Raw genomic sequence first — 17,867 nt, forward strand, 5'->3', positions numbered from 1 at the left:
AAAGGTTGGCCAGCTGGGGAGGGACCGTGAGAGGGCTTCAGGGAGTGTCTGGCCCATCTTGCTCAGTCCCGATCAGCTGGACCCCAGCAGCAAGCTAACCTACCGGTTGGAGCATCTGCCCCCTGGTGGTCAGTGAACATCATAGCGAGCGGTTGAGAGGCCTTAGTGTATCATTAGCATATTACACTCTGATTGGCTGAATGGCCAACTGGACACTTAGCATATTAGCCTTTATTATATTGGATATATATGGTATATTATGTATGTATGTACGTATGCATGTATGTATGTATTTTGCAGGACTGAGTTAAACTGATATTCTTTCCATGATCCATTCAGAAAAAATAAATGGCCCTGGCTGGTGTGGCTCAGTTGTTTGAGCATCATCCCATGCACCCAGAGGTCACTGGTTAGATTTCTGGTCAGGGCACATACCTGGGTTGCAGGCTTGATCCCAAGTAAAGGGCTTGCCGGAGGCAGCCAATCAATGATTCTCTCTTATCATTGATTTTTTTCTTTCTTTCCCTCCCTCTTCTTTCCTCTCTCTCTCTCTCTCTCTCTCTCTCTCCCCCTCTCCCCCCCCCCCAAAATACAAGAAAACATTTCCTTCCCCCCCTCTAGAAATCAATGAAAACATTTAAATTTAAAGAAAAGATATGAATGTCCTTCAGATTGTCACAGCAATGTTATCTGTAAAAAAGCAATGTGGCCTAGAATTGTATGAGAGAGAGAGAGAGAGAGAGAGAGAGAGAGAGAGAGAGAGAGATTTAAGTTGTTTCCGCAGCAGGAGAGGATCCCTGGAAGCACGCAGAAGACAAGTTAGTTTGGCTCAAATGACCTAGTTTTAAAAATCTCCATTCTGACAACTCAGGAAGGCCAGTGTGCTGCTTCTTGGCCAGAATCATGGGGGATTTGTATTAGACAAGTTCCCTTTGAACCACTGCCTTCACCCTGTTGAAATAACTTTCTAGGCCCAGCATGGAAGTGCTCTTGTCCAGGGTGCCAGGTCAAAAACTGAAACAGGTAACGTTTCTGACCCTGTCAATGCTCTGCTTGACCAGAAATGCAGCATACCCAGTCAGCCACGCCCGACCACCAACCCAACCCTATGCCTTCTCACCCCAAGCAAAGCTGACCATGTGGTCCCAGCTGATGAGATATTTCCTCTTTTTCTCTTCCTTGCTCTTTATTCTTTATTCTATTAAAGCACCCTGCCTTCAGCCCTGCTTTGCAGTTCTCTAAATGGAGACAGTCCACTCCATGAAGTGTTAAATAAAGTGTGTTTCTATCACCTAAATAGTCTTCTCTCATCATTTAAAAAAAATATATATATTTTATCGATTTTTTTTATAGAGAGGAAGGGGGAGGGATAGAGTTAGAAACATCGATGGGAGAGAAACATTGATCAGCTGCCTCCTGCACACCCCTTACTGGGGATGTGCCTGCAACCAAGGTACATGCCCTTGACCGGAATCGAACTTGGGACCCTTCAGTCCACAGGCCGTCGCTCTTCCACTGAGCCAAACCAGTTAGGGCTCATCATTTTTTTAACAATGCTCATCCAAACCTCTATCATCTCTGGCTCCCACTAAAAGACCCCACTACTTGTGCCCTGCCCCATCCTGTCTGTCCAGCAGAGCAGCCATCTACCTCTTACACTGGCAATGGTATCATGTCATGCCACCTTAATGGCTTGTCACTGCACTCAGAAATAATTCAGAACCATTACTACAGCCCTGGTTGCTTTCTACAACTTGATATACTACCACATTTACCCACCTCCTCCACCTTTCTACCCTTAATCACTCTGGCCTTGGTAGTCATACTGGCCTTGAATAGAATCTTGGCTTCATGTCACCAAGTTGCTATCTCCTTAAAGAGGTTCTCCTAGCCAGCCTATTGAACATTGACTACACCAAACCCCACTTTCAGGCACTACCATGGAAACTTCTTTGAGTGGCCTTAGAGAGCTTGTAGCTGAACTCATAGCATTTCTTTCTTTATCATGTGTTTTTCCATCCTTCATGTTCACTCTGTATCCCTAGCACATAGGGCAGCCCCTACAACATGGCAGAGTCCAGGGGTTGCTGCCTGGGCTCCTTCTGCATTCCAGTGCCTGGAGCTACTATCGTCTTGGAATGTGGAGATGAGTCAGATCTTTAAGAGGGCTCAGGTATTATGACAATACTAGAGGCCTGGTGCATGACATTCATGCACTGGGGGGAGGGGAAGGATCCCCTCAGCCTGGCTTGTGCCGAGCGGGCCTAAGCCAGCAGTTGGACATCCCCTGAGGGGTCCTTAGCACTGCCACGGAGATGGGAGAGGCTCCCACCACCACCACTGTGCTCGCCAGCTGTGAGCCCGGCTTCTGGCCGAGCGGCACTCCCACTGTGGGAGCGCACTGACTAGCAGGGAGCAGCTCCTGCGTTGAGTGTCTGCCCCCTGGTGGTCAGTGCTCATCATAGCGACTGGCCGTTCCTCCATTTGGTCAATTTGCATATTAGGGTTTTATTATATAGGATAGGATAATAATTAAAATCACAGTGATTATAACTATACTTTACTGAGCACCTGCTTAGCACCAGATATTGGACTGGATGTTTGACACAGATTTCATATTTGATTCTCCCAACAGCTCTCTGAGGTTGTTAACTGCTCGACTACACTACTTCATTAGGCAGATGATACCAGACACTAAGACATGATGGGCCAGATCCATCATGTCTGTCTAAAGAACCAGAATGTTTGGTCAGTATTGAGGAAAGTCTGTAAAGGATGTATACTCACATGCCTGGAAAACACTCCTGTGTTTTTCTCTACAAGTCACACTGTGCACCACACACACCCTGAATACACCACCTTTCCAGGGACAAGCCAGTAAGTGATCTCAGGCAGATTCCCCAGCTAATGAGAGCCCCTCCCATTTCCCTTCAGGGAGGTAATGGGTTCCACTATTTGAGAACACAGCCTCCCCAGGAATCCTGGACTCTGCTGCAAAGGCAAGGAGCACAAGACAATATAAAGTGTTACTGTTCTGGCAAACGTTCTCTAATTCTGGACCAGGTACATACCACAGCCCATTAGTGTAATTTTGAAAAAAAATTAGAATTACTATTTTTTGGCAGCCTGGAGTCTTTCATCTTAAAAGATGATTGCAATGTTTTAAAAGGGTTATCAGGATGCTGCATCATCATCATAATGACCCTTTATTATGTACATTATGCTTTAAGAGCTTTAAACATACTGTGATATAAGAATGTAAGATTTGATCCTAATAGTGATGCTTTGAGGTATACGGAGTAGTAATTATTTGTCACATTTCACAGTAGGGGAAACCGAGGTCCAGGGCAATGAAACAGCTTCCGAGACTTCACGCCAATCATGGCAGTGTAGTTCTGGGACCCAAGGGCACTGATTCCTAGTCCACTGTTCTTTATATGTCATTACAGGTGAACTGATTTAAAGGAGAACAGCAGGGATTGGAGGGGTGTGCACGTGTGTGTGAGTGTGTGTGTGTGCGTGTGTGTGCATGTGTGTATGCCAAGAGGACCTGTGAATTCCAGTGTTTCTTAAACCCCAACAGATCATCTTCAAAGCATAGACTCATTGCAACACCTCACAAACCCCTAACTTCTAAGCATTGTCATCTGTTCCGTAACAGACAATCATACTTAAATCACAATGTCACACATACACCTTGGACTTCAAGCTTCCCAATAAACATACTTGAGATATGTACAGAAAGACTGTTCCACAAAGTTCTTTCATGCCTATTTTTCCATCTTTCCCCTTCTGGTGTTTCTTTTTCCCATCCAGAAATAATGTTCTTATAGTTTATAATTCTGCTGTTTCTGTCTTAATGAATTATAGGAGTGCATTTTATAGTTTCAGAAAAGTCATCTCGGGCAGTGAATCAACTCGCAGCCTTTCCTTCCTCAAATCTCTTCCAGGGGAAAAAATAAAAGAGGAACAAAGCCAGGCGCTTCACAAATGATGCACTTCACTCTCAGGGCAGCATTCTGCTCCTTCTCGCTCTACAGCTGAGGCTCAGAGGGCTCTGTTCCTGAACTTTCTTTTCCTATAGTTGACCAAGGAGCCTGAAGCCAAGGAAGAGACATCCATGCATCTGCTTGTTTTCAGCAGAATGCAAAGGCTGCTCTGCCTCCCTTGCTGGGCACGCAGGAGTGCGTACAGAGCAATGTACGAGAAATCTCCAAGTTCAGGACCAGTCAGCCCCAGGTAAACACCTTCACTGTGTAGGCCAGTGATCAAAGATAGTAAAGTTATAGTTTATGTGGAAGGTTAAAGAAGTTCAGTGAAAGTGAGTTTTAATGAATGTCAGTTCCCTCTATGCGCTTACCTCCAGAAAATGTTCTGCCTGTTGTTCTCGATCCAGTTTCCTTGAAGTTGTTGTAATCAGACCTGTGTAGAAATGAGAATATTTGACTTTTAAATATCTGGGGTATGGAGGGCGAGAAATAAGTCCAGTTAAAGAAAAAGCAGAAGTGATGAGGAACTGTAACTTTCCAGTCCCAGTGGCAATAAGATGGTCTCAGAATTCTTCCTTGTTTTATTTCCGGATAAGCAGTTTAGGAATCTTCAGAATTATTCTGTTATTTTTAGGTAAATCCTCACCCGAGGATATTTTTTCCATCGATTTTTAGAGAGAGTGAAAGGGAGGGAGGAAGGAGGAGAGAGAGAGACATACATGGATGGGTTGCCTCCTGCATACACCTGACCAGGGGCTGAAGATTGAACCTGCAACCCAGGTATCTGCCCTTGACCAGGAATCGAACCCATGATTCTTCAGTGTGAGGGCTGACAGCTCTAACCACTGAGACACACCATAATTATTCTTAAAGCAAAATAACATTTACAAAGAAACCCTGAAAACTGTGTTGGGGTTTTGCTTACCTCAGGTAATGTAATCACTTTGGGGACATAAAAACTCACTGAAGAACCATTGTTTTTCTGATAAGAAGGAATTTCAATGATTTATTTGCATATGATTAAAATTATACAGTAGGAACCTCATTAAAGAGTTTAGAGTTCTTGAACAATTAATATGTTGTTGATGGAGATTAGATTCAGGCTATGAAACAGCACTTTCTTATTTAACTTTTTTATGCTTATAATGTTTTTTTTTGTTAAACTTGACAAAGAAGGTTATTTCTGTAATAACTATTGTACACAGGTTATTGCAAATTTAATAACTCACATACCTAAGATTTCATACTGTAATTTTATCATTTATTATGTGTTTAAATCTTCACACAAAATAAGTCCCACCTGGGAAATACCTATCTTTCCTTTGAATGGTGTTTCTCATAAATGAATCTCCCATTTGAGTATAAAGACAAAGCAAAGGGAATGAGAAGGCAAAAGCTCCAGCCACCCAGCTTATTGCACCAATTTGTCTCTTGCAGGTTTTGTTATTATTATTGTCAAATGGCAATTAGGAGGTCAAACTTACATTCCGTTTCTTGATTCTGCAATGTCCCTGAAGACAAGAGACTTATGGATGGGGCTGTTTTCATGACATACGCTGACTGACAGGAAATTGCCGCCGAGAGTAAAACCCCATGAAAAGCTCACTCCCAAGGTTGGCAAAGTATGTGGAATAAGGAAAAGCTCTCCTACTGAGGTTGGCTGAGGATCTCATGACCGCCAGCTTTTATTTTACACAGAGGTGGTGGGTGGGAGTACGTGGTAGGCTTTAGAGAAAGCCAAGAAGAGGCCCCAGGCGGTTAAATGGCCTTCAAAATAAAATCCCACTGGGAGGAGCAGGGCTCTTTACAAGCCACTCCCCTCCCCTCCTTTCTCACCTGTCTACACTCCTATGAAGGGAAATCTATGTTACCATTGCACAAATGACCTGCCTTTCTGTGAATTCTTCCTGGAATGTGTCCCACTCCACTACTTCACCCACTGACTTCAAGTGTAGATCAGCTGTTAGCGCAGGTGTTAGCCAGGGTAACATGTGACATGTCCCAACAGAACGGTATCCTCCACCACCATTGTTCTTTGCCTTCTATGATCATCATTTGCTCATATGTCTGCATTTCCCCAACAGACAAGTTGACCCAGTTCCTTCATGGGAAGGGCCTGCCCTTTCATTCATAAGCCCACCTAGCTAGTGGCCTAAAACAAAGAATGGGAACTTCATTAATGCTCAGTTGACAAAAATTGATGTGGAAGAGAGAGATTATTTATATTTTAATCTTCAGTTTTACTACAGACTTAGAATGCTTGCTTGGGAGGGTACTGCTTAGTGCAGTGATGGCGAACTTTTTGAGCTCGGCGTGTCAGCATTTTGAAAAACCCTAACTTAACTCTGGTGCCGTGTCACATATAGAAATTTTTTGATATTTGCAACCATAGTAAAACAAAGATTTATATTTTTGATATTTATTTTATATATTTAAATGCCATTTAACAAAGAAAAATCAACCAAAAAAGTGTCATAGGTTCGCCATCACTGGCTTAGTGTGTAAGGAAAGTCTATGATGGTGGGCAGAATGTGGGTGCCTTTAACATTTATTTGAGGCCATTGATTGAGGTCCTCTCTGTGAATGGTGACATCCTCCTCACTCTCAGATACAAAGATGAGCAACTGCTCAAGATTGTGGAGAGAAGACTGTTATCAGGAATTGTAAGGGAGAGAATCAGTAACTTCTCTTTTCCAGCTTCCCATCAGAACTCTCAGGGAAACTCAACAATTAGATTCTATGTCCCACTCTACCCCCCATTTACGCATCTGAATCTCTTGGGGTGATGCCTGAGAAGGCCCACTGATTCTAAGAGAAGGTTTACATCATCCCACGACCCTTTGCTGAATCTCACTATGACTCTTTATTGATATTAGTGTTTCTGCTCAGCCACAGGCAGGATGGGCGTACACTGAGCTGCTTCAGCATCTGGAGCAGACGATCGGGCTCAGTGTGTGCCTGGGGGTGAGAAAGGGTGAGATGGAGATGATGTGTGAGTGCACTAGTGGGTGGGGTGATAAAAGAGGAATAAAAGGGAGCACAGCTCCCTGGTTCATGTTGACTATGGGTCGATGTGGTCACACCAGTGGATGTCTAACACACCAATACGATGCCTTCATTTTCAGGCTAGTCTATCCTATAAGGTCATATGTCACAGAGGCCCTTTCCAAGTGAGAAGTCACTGTCTTCTCAAACGGGGGCAGGGGGCTTTCACCTCTTCTGGGAGCATCCTCTGAGAAGGGTCACAGTGGGTATGAGATATACTTGTTGTATTGAGGCTCTGAATGGGTGGAGGGCTGTCACTTCCACTCTGCTGCCTGCCTGCTGCTCTTCAGGAGCCCTTTGCCTTCTGTTCCCCTGAGGGCACTCGTGTCATTTCAGGTCCTACTCACAGAGTTTCACAGCCCACTGCGGTGTAACGGGGCTCAGGGAAGAGGCCAACTTCCACCCCTGATCATTCTTAGGGTAATTTTTTAGGAGGGTCACACATTTTAACAAAGCGCATGTGTAACTGAGAGAGCAGTGACTCCCCTCCCATCTGTATACCTTCACCAAGATGTGTTTTTCACATATTTATCAGCCAACAGAGGAAGCTACAGGCTTCCTGAAAAGTCTGAAACAGCATACACAGCAGTGAACCTGGGGCTGTGAGAAAGGCAAACAACATCTGTGCTTGGAAGAAAGGCAGGACAGCCTCTGTGGGCTTCAGGTCTCTAGGTTTGTATTGCCTTTATTTTCACAGAAATAAGATAAAAGTGTCTAATTGGTAGGAAATCAGATGAGGTCGGCTTTTGGACAGGGATTGACTACTAATGGGCACAATGTTTCTTTGGGGGGTGGGTAATGAAAATACTCTATAATTATAGACTTGAATTTTTAAGGGTTTTAACCATTTCCTTAAAAAATGCCAACTCATTGAACCGGAATTATAAATGTAAACAGTATACTCATCATTTCACAGCTGTTTGAATGTGAGTTTTCAGTGTTTTATTATATAAACAGTAGGGGAACCTGGGGGGGTGGGTGGCGGGGGGCAGGGCTGGCTGCGGACAGCTGGGGAAGATGGCCCTGATCATAGGCCAAGCCTAGGGACCATACCTGTGCAAGAATTTCGTGTGCCAGGCCTCTAGTTTTATATAATTATACATCAATAGGGAACCATTACTCTGTCTTTTAGATTTTAACAAGTCTTTCTAGTTGGAAAAGACAGACATTTCAAAATACTTGGTGAATGGATGATGGGGTGAGTGAGTTATTTAGGAATCAGGCATGAAGAGGGGTTGGAAGGAAGAGAGTGATCAGGTTTGTCCATGGGGATCTGGAGCATAACAATAATGAACAAAACATTTTGGGTTAAAGCCACAACGGGTAGTTATCGCACTGATAAAAATAATCCTCATCAAGCCAGGGCTAACTAAGCCAAAAACGGGCAAAAGCTTTCTTCCTTCTAAAGCAGTGATTTTCAAACTTTTTCATCTCATGGCACGCATAAACTAATTACTAAATTTCCATGGCACACCAAAAAATATTTTTTGCCAAGCTGGCAAAAAAGGTATAATTTGATTGATTTACAAATGATAATAGTAACAACAAAAATAAAAATGATATTAATTACTTCCCCTTTTGGCTCCAAAGTAACTTTTCAAAAAAATCAGGTGCCTATAAATGTACATAAGGATTTCCGGTGCCAAGAATTAACCAATGAGATGCAACCTTATTATGCAGCATGACCAATAAGATGCAACTCTATTATATGACCAAATATTTATGGTCCAAGACAGGGCATTCACACTAACGATTAATGTTGTGTTGACTGTTGTCATTTCTTTTATTTGACAATCTAGGGGAAAAGAGGTCAGTGTCCCTGACTAAATAGTCAGGTATTGTATGTTTTAAAAATTCTTGCAGCCCACAGGTTGAAAATCGCTGGACTAAGGGAACACACATAGGATGAGCTATGATGCTTCAGCAGCACCGTGTATTTTACCGTCAGAAAGGAATGCAGTGAGCCATCCCTCACAGTCCAGAGGAATTAGTCGAAATCACCAAAGCTGCATCTTCATTTTTAACAACTTTGTTGTAGCAGAAGGCAGTTGGGCTTTAGAAAAGGAAAAAGGATAAAGGAGAGCAACCTCCCTCTGCAACTGCTGTGATTCATCACCGTGGAAGGCAACCTCATTGCAATCTCTGCAGGAGACAGGCATGTACATCACGCATGTAAACTGCAGACCCATTGGGCACAGTAAATTGGGGACTGACATGACGAAATTGAATTTCAAAGATAAATCATAGGCAGGCGTTTGAATGTGGTTCAGAGATAGAAACAAATACATCATTTGATATAATTACATATGCAAGCCTCCAGTTGAGGAAGGGGGGGCGAGTTCAGTCCGCAGTGAATGATACTTGGTAAAGAAGGCGGGAGGGCACATGGCTGGGATCGTGCAATTACTTTAAAAATGGCCACTTTTGATTTTCTGTTGTGGAGACGGAGGAGTCTAACGGTCGCTCTGAGAAACAGCCTGAGCATGAACATGTGGCTGCCTGTCCGAAGGGGACTCAGGCTGTTCTCGGCAGTTACGGTCAGAGGAGTGACACTTGTAGGATGACATCTTTTCCCTGCTCCTTCTCCCCATGGGTGTCTTGGGTCGCAGCTGGGCAATCTACTGCGTGACATTCACATTTTCTGTAAGTGCTACTTGAAGCAGTGTAGTTCTTAGCCGTTTCAGCATAATTTTCCAAGACCCTTGAAAGCTGGGTTTGTCTTAAAAATAAAACTAGAATCATCATTCCTGTGAACCGAAATTAGTGCTTTAACTCTGTCTTTTTCATATCCCATTTCTCCACGCCTAACCCCAGCTATCCAGTAAACCCCTCACCATCCTTCCAGACAGTTCACTGGTCTCCTTCTCTCTTCTAGCATGTTGCATGTGACTCTACTATTGCCTCAATCGCCCTCGTGGTTTCAGCGAAGCAGAGACTGGGTAGTTCCCCAGTTGAGCTCAGGAGCATGGATCAGTGCCTATCACATTTGTTGAATATATAAATACTGTAGTCATATCACCCAAGAATTGGCTCTAGTTATTCCTTAAAGATTCAGTCTTTCCAGATGGTATATAGATAGAGGGTAGTGACTAGATCTTATTCATCTCATGTTCTTGGTATTTAACATAGAATCAGACACATTGTAGGTATCAAGCAAAACATGTTTGAATGATGGTGACATGGATGCAGTCTCCCAGAATTCTCAATATTGTTTTATAAAGAGCCCATAAAGTCCCAAAGCATGGGAGTTAACGTTATCTGAATGCTCTCTTCCGTTCTCTGAATGATTTTAATGTTTTCCCTATTTTTGGACACCCTCTTCCATGCTGATAGTTGGAGGTCATTAGAATAATTCCTGAGAGACTTTAAACATTTTTTTTCAGCTGCTGATTAAAAATTGTATTCTTTAATGTCAGGCACAGGGGCTTTGTGGCCATTCCACCATTCTCCTATATCTATCTAATTTACGGGGAAAGGTGGGCAAATACTAATAGAGTAGTGTCCAACATTTGAGTACTATGTACCAAGCCCTATACTAAACGGTTTACCTATGTGTTCTCATTTAATCTCACAAGAGTTCAGGTAAATGGGAACTGTTCTGACTCCATTTATAGAAGGAAACTGAGGTAAATAACTTGCACAAGGTCTCCAGTGACTGAGCAAGGATTCAAACCCAGAAACTCTGAAGCATCTTGCCTCTTTCACGGGCAGGCAAGCATGCAGAGTGGTGGCAAAGCCACCCACTTAGGAGCTAGGAGACCTGGGTCCCAGTCTCAACGCTGTCAGTAACTGGCTGTGCGATTACAGCAATCACATCTTTTCTCTAGGCCCTTGTTTCCTCTTCTAGGAATGTCCTAAAGTTTCTTCAGTGTAAAAAGTATAAATATCAGAACATTAAAAGGACATGATTCTTCTCTCTACTCTCACCACTTTCTTCTTGATGGACCGGAGTCCAGCTGTGTAGGTCACCTGGGCAGGGAGAGGGGCTGTCATCTAGTTTTTGTTTACCCACAACATCAACACTTGAACACCCATATGCATACTTCTCAGAAGAGAAAAAGTAAAAACGTCATTTAACCCTGAGTGTATGTTTTTCACGAGGAAAATAAAAACCTTGGTCATTCCCAGGAATTTATTGTCTCTTCTCTAAGAGGATAACTTCTAGAACCTCTGTCTCCACCTCTCTTTTTAGCCCTTCAGGAAGCCTTAAAATGTTCCCTGCAACATTTACACACGGATATAGGGCTGTACAATGAATTGAGAGAGAGAATAAAAGGGCCACAGTAAGTGGAAATTCAGGATTGTCGAAAAAATTACAGTTGAAGTGAACACATGTATTACGCTTATTTTTAAAAATACTAAGTAATGGGTGGTATCAGACCATAGGATGCTCGTTTGGAAAGAAAAGAATAAAACAAAAGAAAAAAATATAAAAGATTTACAACATCAGTTATGAGGGGGTTAAAAACAGGATTCTAGAAATTGGCCCCAGAAGACACGCTTCTGAAGTAAGGGCTGTTTCAGCAGGTGTAAAGATTTGGAGCTGCTCGAGTGAGCACGCAGCGCTGCTATTAAATTTACTTAAGAAAACCTGACAGGGGAAATCACCGAGGGAGCTTACGCCTGCAACTCAAACTTCCTTTATCAATAGTTACCTCCAAGATGCTCACAGAAGCTTTAAAACTGTGTAAGCGAGGGGGCATCTTAAGCCAAAGTCTGAAAACCCTGTGGGTCCAACGTGCTGCGTAGCTGTTGCCTTTCTGTAACAGGTACGTTGCATGTTCTCGTTCTGCGAGCCCACGGATGGCATTTCCTGCCTTAGCAGCAGGGAAATCAGAGGCGGCATTTCTCCTGCCAGAAACACTTCCCCTTTGGACCCAGGATTTGGTAGCTGCTACAGGTAGTGAAGGGAAGAGCCAGCTTGTGAAGGAAAAGTGCTGACGCTGGCACACCTGGCACTTTCCCTTGGGGTCTAGTTAACAGATGGAGTTGCCCACAGCCCAGAGAGAGAGAGTTCTGAGGTGCAGGCAAGCTCTGGTCCCTCATTGTACCACTCATTGTAGACTCGATCAGTGAGGGACATCTGGGTCAAGGCACCTGCCACCAGGGGGAAGGATAAGATAGTGGCGAACAAAGGAGGAGTAATAAGTAATGAAGAAGGTCTATGGTGGATAGTATTTCCAAAGGCCTTTCCTCTGAATAATTCTCTCTGGTAGCAGGTGGTCCTGCCACACACACACACACTTAGGACCAGAGATGCTGTGAGCTTAATTTTGCCAGAATACTTCACTAGTCCCATATGTCCTCGCCTCGATTCCTCTCCACATCACCGATCCTCATGTCTCTCCTGCAAATCTCACACAGCCCCGCGGCTCTGCCTTTTGATTTGGCCGAGAGGGAGAAGTATTTACACACCTGAATAAATCGCCAGGCGATTTTAGCTAAACCTTGAATGCCATATGGATTTCTTCAGAAAAGTTCAGCTACAGATGGTGAACCAAGATTAAGGATGGAGTATGAAATGATGCCACCTTTAGGTGCCATGAACATACCACCGACGTGTGTGCTCAGATGTGCAATATGGTGCACATCTCCCCCCTTCTCTTTCTGCCAAGATTTTTTTTGCATAATTCTAAATATTGGTTGATCAAAATAAGGAAGAATTAAATGTCCTGCAATCGAAATTACACTGTCTGGATGGGTCTTAGAGATGATCTAGTCTGAGAAGCATCCTGGTATACTGGTTAACAGTATGCCGACCGCACTCAGGCTCTGGCATCAGACTGCCTGGCTTCCCATCCCAGCCCCACCCCTAGGCGACTGCCTGTGCTTCGGCAAGTTACTTAGCTTTCTAAATACCAGCCTCCTCCTCTGTAAAAGGAGGCTTATTAAATTAAATAACCGATTTAAAATGCTTAGCTTGGTTCCTGGCACGTATTAAATGCTCACAGGATGTTACTCTTACTATAAGCTCCGAAGAGGATGCCTGGAGTATCATATGTGTTTAAGGGTCTAATCTTGCCTCGTTTCCATTCTGAGATTCCCTTAAATGTGTCTAGACATTTGGGCAACAAACCCTGTAAAATGTCTACTACATCCCCTGTCATCTGGCAGACAAGGACACTGATGCTCACAGTTTAAGTAAATTGTTCAAAGACTTACGCGTAAGAAATCCTTCATCCTTGAATTGTTAAGTGTTATTGCGAGGACAGCAGATATCCTAGGACAGTGATGGCGAACCTATGACACTTTTTTGGTTGATTTTGCGTAAGAAATCCTTCATCCATGAATTGTTAAGTGTTATTGCCAGGACAGCAGATACCCTAGGTCAGTGATGGCGAACCTGTGACACACTTGTCAGAGGTGACACGCGAACTCATTTTTTTGGTTGATTTTTCTTTGTTAAATGGCATTTAAATGTATAAAATAAATATCAAAAATATAAGTCTTTTTTTTACTATGGTTGCAAATATCAAAAAATTTCTATATGTGACACGGCACCAGAGTTAAGTTAGGGTTTTTCAAAATGCTGACACGCCGAGCTCAAAAGGTTCGCCATCACTGCCCTAGGTCCTCAGAGTGTGGCACGGTACTCAGCAGCATCAGTGGCACCTGGGAGCAGGTGAGCAATGCAGAACTGCAGCCTCCTCCCAGGACACCCCATTTTGAGAACCTGGACCTTAGACCATTGCTGGTTTTCAAACTTGAGGGCGTGTTGGAATCTCCTGAGGAGCTTTAACATAGGCAGATGCCAAGGCCCCACTTCCAGAGGCTCTGAATGATTAGGTATTGGGGGGGCGGAGGCCTAGGCACAGGGATTTCTAAAATGCTCCAGGTGACTAATATCCAGCCGAGGGTGAGAATCACTGTCCGTACAGTTGTAATCCTTGGGTGGTGCAGTTGCAATAATTAATGTTTGACTTGTCTAGTTTTTCCACAATGAAAATCCCTCAGTTTTATAATCCAAAAGAACTTCAAGGCCAGTACAATGGCACACAGTCTCCTGCCTGTCCTCACTGAATTCCACAAGGCTCCATCTAAATCCTCCCAGCAAAGGAGTCCGCTACCTGGTTACCAGGTTTGTTCTTATTTTAGATCTGACACATGCTTTGTGTCTTCCCCTGAGACACTGGCTTGTGTCAGTTACAGTGTGGCTTGTTCATGCCAGCATGCTTTCCTGTGCTGCCTGAGGTTTACACCTCTCCCAGCTCTATCTGGCCCCCAGGATTCTTGGAGCAGAGGTACAGCATTCTTGGAGCAGAGGTAATGCTACACATTCCCCACAGAAGCACATTGGACAGAAGGCACCTTGGTAAGAGCCACGAGGATACAAGTCCCCACATTTGCCTTCATGCAACAAACAACTCCCTGAGGTTGACAGACACACAGGCAAATAACTGTGATTCAAGGTGTGGTCTAATACATGTCCTTGACAACCCAGGGCGCCCTGAAGAAGGAGAGATAATGCTGAATTGTGCGACTGGAAAAGATAAGAGAATAAGTTGTATTTTTACTAGGCCTCAAATGGCGAATAAGATTCCAATAGAGAAGTTGGAAAAAGTTACAATACCTAACCTGTAGTAGAGAATAAGGAGACAGAAGACTAACCTAAAACGGTAAATGGGAGTTTAAATTCAGGCTCGGCTATTTCTTAGCTGTGTGAGCAAAGACAAGTTACATAACGTCTCTGACCTCAGTCTTGCCGTCTATGAAATGGGGATAGTAGTTCTCCTTCAAAGGCTTTTGGTACCAAACAGTACAGACGAAGTGCTTGGCACAGAGCTTGCACAAAGCAGATGCTGTTTGAAAACAGACACAGCACCCATAAAAAGCTGTGTGTTATCTTTTATGTTTGGTAAAAACCCTAAAGGCACCGGGATGCTATTTCTGATTACATTCAAAAGGGAAACCTTATTGTCTCCAGATTGGTCCCCTCTGACAATGTCTGGACATTTAATAACCAGGCAACTGAAAGTTTGTTTCCTTCTGTTTACTTGAGTGAACACTGTAAAGTTGTTTAATTCCTCCACACCCCGGAGGTGTGAAAACCACCACCGCACTCCCCTTAGAAATGATTTCACTGGAAATAATTTGTTTCTACATCTGTTTTCACATGACAGATGAAATCAGGAGGATGGATGAAGTGCAAATGACTCAGAGGAGGAGGTGCCAAGGCTTGAGAACACGTGTGTACTTCGTAGGTACCCAGGTCATTAAGAATGTCTTTGCTCCATGACTGATACAAGGTCTTAGGTAGGAGCAATGTTTTAAAACCTAATTTAAAAAATTCTCGGGAAAAATATCACTTGCTATGGAGAGCTTTGAATGTTATCAGGAGACTGACAACACTTGTAAAAAAATATCACACATTTTCAAGTTAATTTTCACATACTTCAATGCTTTTTTTCTGTTCTAAATTTTACATATTTACTGTAAAACCTCATTCTTCATTCCACCTATCTGGACATTTGTAATAGTTATGTGGCTGGTTGAAGTTTACCTTTGTACTACCGAGGTAAATTAATAGGGTGGAAAAGTCTCAGAGGAGTATTTAATGTACTGGAAACAAACCATTTGCAAAAACTTTTAATGTTAACAGCCAGCATTTTGATGTTTTAATTGCAAACAAACTGTGTACTATTCATTAGAGACTGTCCAAGCAGGTCTTCTGCTAGGCAACACTGTTAATAGTAACATTAACCTTATGAAATTAGTAAACATGTGTTCCCACATTTCCTTTTTAAAAAAATTATTTTTATTGATTTGAGAGAGAGAGAGAGAGAAACATTGATTTGTTGTTCCACTTATGTATGCATTCATTAGCTGCTTCTTATATGTGTCCTGACAAGGGACTGAACCTGCAAACTTGGCATATTGGGACGACACTCGAACCAACTTGAGCTGCCCAACCAGGACCAAACTCACCTTTTCAACTGCTATAAAATCCCCCACAATGAGAGTCTGAATTAATGAAATTTTATGGTCTTTCTCTTTTTTGGGAAGAAGGGCCATCAATTGCAAGAATAATTAAATTTGTGCTTAATCATTTATCAGTGCAGCAATTTTGTGCAAGTCTTTAAAATTGTTGTGTGCCTCAGTTTCTTCCTTTGAAACATAGCAATGATTGAATGGGGGAGCAATTAACCTCTTCCTCGCTAGGAGTAACATACACTTTTTTTTTCTCTATAAGTGGAAATGAAGGAGGAGCTAGAATCCTAAACACTCCCTTGGGGGAAAATGCTGTCCATTCTGGGAAAAGGTGTGTACTCCTTCTGCTATCGTGTAAAGAGCATTATAAAAATTCTGTTATAGCTTTACCACACTGTATTCTGTCTGCATGTTTGTTTCCATCAATAGACCATGGCTTGTCCAGGACAACCATGTTTTTATTCACTTAAAGTGCATCACAAGAGTACCTTTTAAGAGCCTAGGCCAGTGATGGCGAACCTATGACACGCGTGTCAGAGGTGACACGCAAACTCATTTTTTTGGTTGATTTTTCTTTGTTAAATGGCATTTAAATATATAAAATAAATATCAAAAATATAAATCTTTGTTTTACTATGGTTGCAAATATCAAAAAATTTCTATATGTGACATGGCACCAGAGTTAAGTTAGGGTTTTTCAAAATGCTGACACGCCGAGCTCAAAAGGTTCGCCATCACTGGCCTAGGCTAATCTTTGTATCTTTCATGTTTAGCACAATGCCTGTCATATTGATAGTGATCAGTTCATATTAGTTTGCTGGATGAACAAGCTATACTATTGAAAATATGTATGGAAGTATGTGTGAATGCATGTACATACACACCACCCATAGCAGGTAATGGTCCATATATGTGAGAATGATCACCTAGCATTTATGTTATTGCTTGCAAAAGCTTCCATGCCTTTTGGGAAAGGCTCCCAAATAAATTCAAAATAGAATTATGTGCTCTGATAATTACTATTTTTGATTTTTAACAAAAAACATTACACGTTCATAAAGCCATGTGGTTTTTAAAAAATTTTTTTTTTTGGTAATGTATGTCAGAGTCTCCCGTCTGTGTGGTTAATTGAGGTTAATGGGAGGAAATGGCAAATTGCCAATGTTAATGTTTTTCTTGACTCTTTATACTATGTATTTCATTTCTCTTTTGCCTTTACTTCCAGTTTAACTAAATTGTTATTTATCCAAGAATCTGTCTCATAAGTAGGGATTGCTAACCTGTCAGAGAGGGTTCAGCCCGTTTCATTTCCCATGGGGGCGGGGGGAAGACAACGAGGAGGGTTGCAAAAGCAGCCAGCCTCTGACTTCTGTAGGTCCACCGAGCATGCCACGGTGAACACCGAAATGGAAGAGGAGTCAAAGGGCCTTGTAGGATCACACTCCTGGCTGAGCCGAATGAGTTAATCCATCCAAAATGCAACCAATAATCTAGAAAGGAGTGTGCTAAGAGGTACCTCAGCCATGTAATATCAAAAGGGTAACGAAGGTGGCATTTTAGTTTCTGCTTAAAAAATGAAAACAAAAAAAAAAACTGGCAAGAAAGTGAGAGACTCACTGAAAGAGTAAAGGTGAGGCGGAGTCAGAGAGCAGCAAAAGCTGGTTCTGTGAGATCAGGGCTGGCTTGCGGAGTTGGGCAGCCTCGAAGCCCTCCATGGCATCTGCCTCTAGTTCTTGTTTATTCCATATTTATCCACAAAAGCAACATAAACACATATCTATTGAGACTTCCTCTGTGTGACTCCTAAATCTGTGCCTTCAGCTAGCACACTGTAATTGTTTTTCTTCGTTTCCCGCTATTGGTTCTCTTGGTAGAAGTGGCAGGAGCTTGTTTGGGGCCTTCTCC

General features: G+C 42.7%; 1 protein-coding gene across 2 annotated transcripts in view; it reads right to left on the bottom strand.

Annotated features, from left to right (window-relative positions):
• FAT3 (FAT atypical cadherin 3) overlaps positions 1–17,867 on the bottom strand; it is a 535,794-nt gene that overhangs the window by 187,596 nt on the left and 330,331 nt on the right. For both annotated transcript variants that reach the window (XM_005869663.2, XM_005869662.2), the window contains exon 3: positions 4,361–4,422. In XM_005869663.2, the coding sequence (XP_005869725.1) occupies positions 4,361–4,422 (62 nt within the window). The remainder of the gene's footprint in view (positions 1–4,360; positions 4,423–17,867) is intronic.

Source organism: Myotis brandtii, unplaced genomic scaffold (genome assembly GCF_000412655.1).
Source record: "Myotis brandtii unplaced genomic scaffold, ASM41265v1 scaffold302, whole genome shotgun sequence".
NCBI classification, from domain to species: domain Eukaryota; kingdom Metazoa; phylum Chordata; class Mammalia; order Chiroptera; family Vespertilionidae; genus Myotis; species Myotis brandtii.